The sequence below is a fragment of the Nicotiana tomentosiformis genome, chromosome 3 (assembly GCF_000390325.3).
Source record: "Nicotiana tomentosiformis chromosome 3, ASM39032v3, whole genome shotgun sequence".
In the NCBI taxonomy this organism is placed as follows: domain Eukaryota; kingdom Viridiplantae; phylum Streptophyta; class Magnoliopsida; order Solanales; family Solanaceae; genus Nicotiana; species Nicotiana tomentosiformis.
Window position 1 is genome coordinate 105,584,548 of NC_090814.1, and position 3,860 is coordinate 105,588,407.

At 43.8% G+C, this 3,860-nt stretch overlaps 1 protein-coding gene across 1 annotated transcript; it reads left to right on the top strand.

Moving 5' to 3' along the window:
* Positions 1–2,760: 2,760 nt before the first annotated feature.
* On the top strand, positions 2,761–3,339 carry LOC138908294 (uncharacterized). Its single transcript, XM_070198952.1, has one exon. It carries the CDS (start codon positions 2,761–2,763, stop codon positions 3,337–3,339), a length of 579 nt encoding a protein of 192 aa, XP_070055053.1.
* Positions 3,340–3,860: the final 521 nt, after the last annotated feature.

Consider the following 3,860-nt stretch of genomic DNA (forward strand, 5'->3'; position numbering starts at 1 on the left):
ATTTTCCCCCATTTCATTAATTGTTTTATTCCGTTTCTTAACTGTTACATGTTTTAATTGTGTCATATGCCTTAACTTGCTACTTGTCACTTATTTCTCTTATATTAAAATGTTCGTTTCTCCCATGCTTCCATGATTAATTAGTACTTGCCTTAATTATCTTATTTGTACACTTTAATTGTAATATATTTGACTGTCTTGTTGCTTTTTATTAATTATAGCATTCCTTGATTTGTACGAGGTTCCGTTATGAATTTACTTTCATATTTTGTAATTGTAGAGATTCTAGTGATTTGAGTTGCAGAGTTGATTTCATTTATTGATTCTATTTATGGATCGGGTTGCACGCTGCAACAAGTGGAATAAGGGAGGATTGATATTGATATGGTGGGATCGGATTGCACGCCGTAACTGATTTTATATGTGATATTGATACGGTTAAATAAGGGAGGATTATGATATAGTTAATGATGCGGTGAAATAAGGGAGGATTATGATATTGATATTGATATGGTGGGATCGGGTTGCACGCCGCAACGGGTGAAATAAGGGAGGATTGAGTTTGTATGGTGGGATCAGGTTGCGCACCGCAACGGATTTTGTGTTTTGTATTCCTATTACATTGTGTTAGCTTTCAGTGATTTCACACGAGTTTCTGAGGACTGATGTTTCTGGTTTTACTGATTTCGAGGATTTAGTTTATTTACATCAGTTAACTGCTTTACCTTTCCTGTATTGTTTTCCTATTATTATTATTATACTGCGTACATGTTATTATAAGTGACACACCTTAGCCTCGTCACTACTCCGTCGAGGTTAGGCTTGGCACTTACAGAGTACATGGGGTCAGTTGTACTCATACTACACTCTGCACTTCTTGTGCAGACTTTGGAGTCGGTGCCAGCGACAGTCAGTAGATTGCTCGTATCGGACATCTTACAGAGACTTGAGGTACAACTGCTCAATGTTCGCAGCCCCGAAGTCCCCTTCTACATTATCCTAGCTGTTTATTTCATTTCAGACAGTTTTACTTTCTTTCAGACCATTATCTATATTATTCTAGTCGCTACCAATTTTGGGATTGTATCTAGATATTGCGGTTGTTATGGTTTTTCTCACTTTATTTCAGCTCTATTTCAATTATTTAGTTAAATTGGTATCAGTTAATTTGATTTGTTAATAATGCCTAGAAACTATTCTAACATTGACTTGCCTAACAAGTGAAATTTTAGGTGCCATCATAGTCCCGAGGGTGGGAATTCCAGGTCGTGACAAGTTGGTATCAGAGCACTAGGTTACCTAGGTCTCACGAGTCCCGAGCTTGCTTAGTAGAGTCTGGGGGATTGGTACGGAGACGTATGTACTTCTCTTCAAGAGGCTATGGAGTTTAGGAACAATTTCACTCCTTTTCTTCTCTATTGTGCAATTGTATTCTAGCATTGTTAATTGAACCCTTCTATTCTTGTTCAGTCACAGATGGCGAGAACACGTACAACATCGGTAGCCAGACAGGAACCGGAGCCCCTAGTGGCAAAGGTTAAGGCCGAGGTCGCACCAGAGGCCGAGGAAGAGGCAGAGCTCATCCTAAAGCTCGAGCAGCAGCACCCACAGTGGAGCCTCGGGTGGATTTTGAGGAGGAGGTTCCAGCTCAGATTATGCCCATTGGACCAGCTCATGTCTCGTAGGGGTTCATAGATACTCTAGTGCTTCTTGGCACTCTAGCCCGTTTGGTAGGCCTTATGGAGAGTGTGTGCCAGAACGATACATTCCTCGTGGCACTAACCGCCTCTCGGGCTGGGAGAGGAACACATACTCCCTCTAATCACACCCTGGAGAAAATGGCTCCCTAGTATCAGACACCAGCAGCCCAGCCAGTTGGGGTGGTTTAGCCGGTTGTTGCGGCACAGGCTGGTGATAGGCACGCTATGTCTTCTAAGGCTTTGTTAAGGTTGTACAAGTTTATCGAGCTCTTTCCAGTTCACTTCAGTGGGGTCGATTTCGCTGTGTTTCAGATGACTGGTTCCGCCAAGAGGTGGTAGAGAGATTATATGTTGACTAGACCAGTTGGGTCGCCTGCACTTACTTGGGATCCGTTTTCATAGCTATTTTTAGAGAATTCCATTCATGTCACTCTAAGAGAGTACCTCAGACAGTTTGAGAGTCTTCAGTAGGGTAGTATGATTGTTACCCAGTACGAGACTCATTTTGTGGACCTAGCTCATCAGGCAATTGTCTTGCTCCCTACTGAGAGGGAGAGAGTGAGGAGATTTATTGATGGACTCACTTACACTATCAGGCTACAGATGGCCAAGGAGATCGGGAGTAATATTTCTTTCCAGAAGGCTGTAGATATTACTAGACGGATCGAGATAGTTCGTCTCGGGAGAGGGGCAGGCATCTGATAAGAGGCCTCGTCATTTCGGTAGTTTCAGTGGTGCCTCGTCTGGAGGCAGGGGTACTTTTTGTAGAGGCCATCCTCCTAGGCCATTTTAGTTAGCGCTTTAGGCATCTCACAGTGCTTCCAGGAGTCGTGGTCCTTATATACCTCATTCTGGGTAACCAGCCTACAGTGCACCATCAGCTCATATCAGTGCGCCTCCAATTCAGAGCTATCACCGTGGATATCCATCCCATTCGGGTTAGCTTCAGCTTCAGTAGCCACAACAGCAGAATGGGTGTTTTGAGTATGGTGTTATTGGTCACATCAGGAGGTTCTGTGCGAGATTATTGGGCGGCATGCCACAATAGAGTTCTCGTGCCATGGTTCCGGCACTGGTTGCTCTACCTCCCGTTCAGCCAGCTAGGGGCAAGGGTCTGGCAGCCAGAGGTGGGAGTCAGGCCATTAGAGGTGCAGGTCAGGCCATTAGAGGGGGAGGCCAGCCAGCTAGAATCCGTCCTAGAGACGTAGTTCAGAGTGGTGGGGCCCAGCCCCAATTTTATATTTTCCCAGCTAGGCCTGAGATCGAGTCATATAACGCCGTTATCATAGGTATTATTCTAGTTTTCCATAAAGATGCTTCAGTTCTATTTGATCCGTGCTCTACTTATTCCTACGTGTCATCCTATTTTGCTTCATATCTGGTTGTTCCCCGTGATTCTTTTAGTGCTCCTGTGTATGTGTCCATGCCTGTGGGAGATTCTATTATTATAGATCGTGTCTATCGCTCGTATGTGGTTACTATTGGGAGTCTTGAGACTAACATAGATCTCCTAGTTCTTAATATGGTATATTTTGATGTCATCTTGGGTATGGATTGGTTGTCACCTTATCATGCTATATTGGATTGTCACGCCAAGACAGTGACCTTAGTCATACCTGGGTTTCCTCGATTGGAGTAGAGGGGGACTCCTGGCCATTCTACCAGTAGGGTTATCTCCTATGTGAAGGCTCGATGTATGTTTGAGAAGGGATGTCTAGCTTATTTGTCTTATATTCGCGATTCTATTGCGGAGATTCCTTCCATGGATTCAGTACCAGTTGTTCGTGAGTATCCAAAGGTGTTTCTTGCAGATCTGTCGGCGATGCCACCCAACAGATATATTGACTTCTGTATTGATTTGGCTCCGAGCACTCAGCCCATTTCTATTCCACCATACTATATGGCCTCGCCAGAGTTAAAGGAATTGAAGGAGCAGTTGCAAGATTTGCTTGATAAGGGCTTCATTAGATCTAGTGTCTCACCCTGGGGTGCGCCCGTGTTGTTCGTGAAGAAGAAAGATGGATCGATGAGGATGTGTATAGATTATCGGCAGTTGAACAAAGTCACTATCAAGAACAAGTATATGTTGTCAAGGATTGATGACTTATTTGATCAGCTTCAGGATGCCAAAGTGTTTTCAAAGATTGATTTGAGGTCTGG

Bases quoted from the DNA above. Each gene is read 5' to 3' on its own strand.
- LOC138908294 (XM_070198952.1), top strand. From the start codon at position 2,761: ATGGTTCCGGCACTGGTTGCTCTACCTCCCGTTCAGCCAGCTAGGGGC.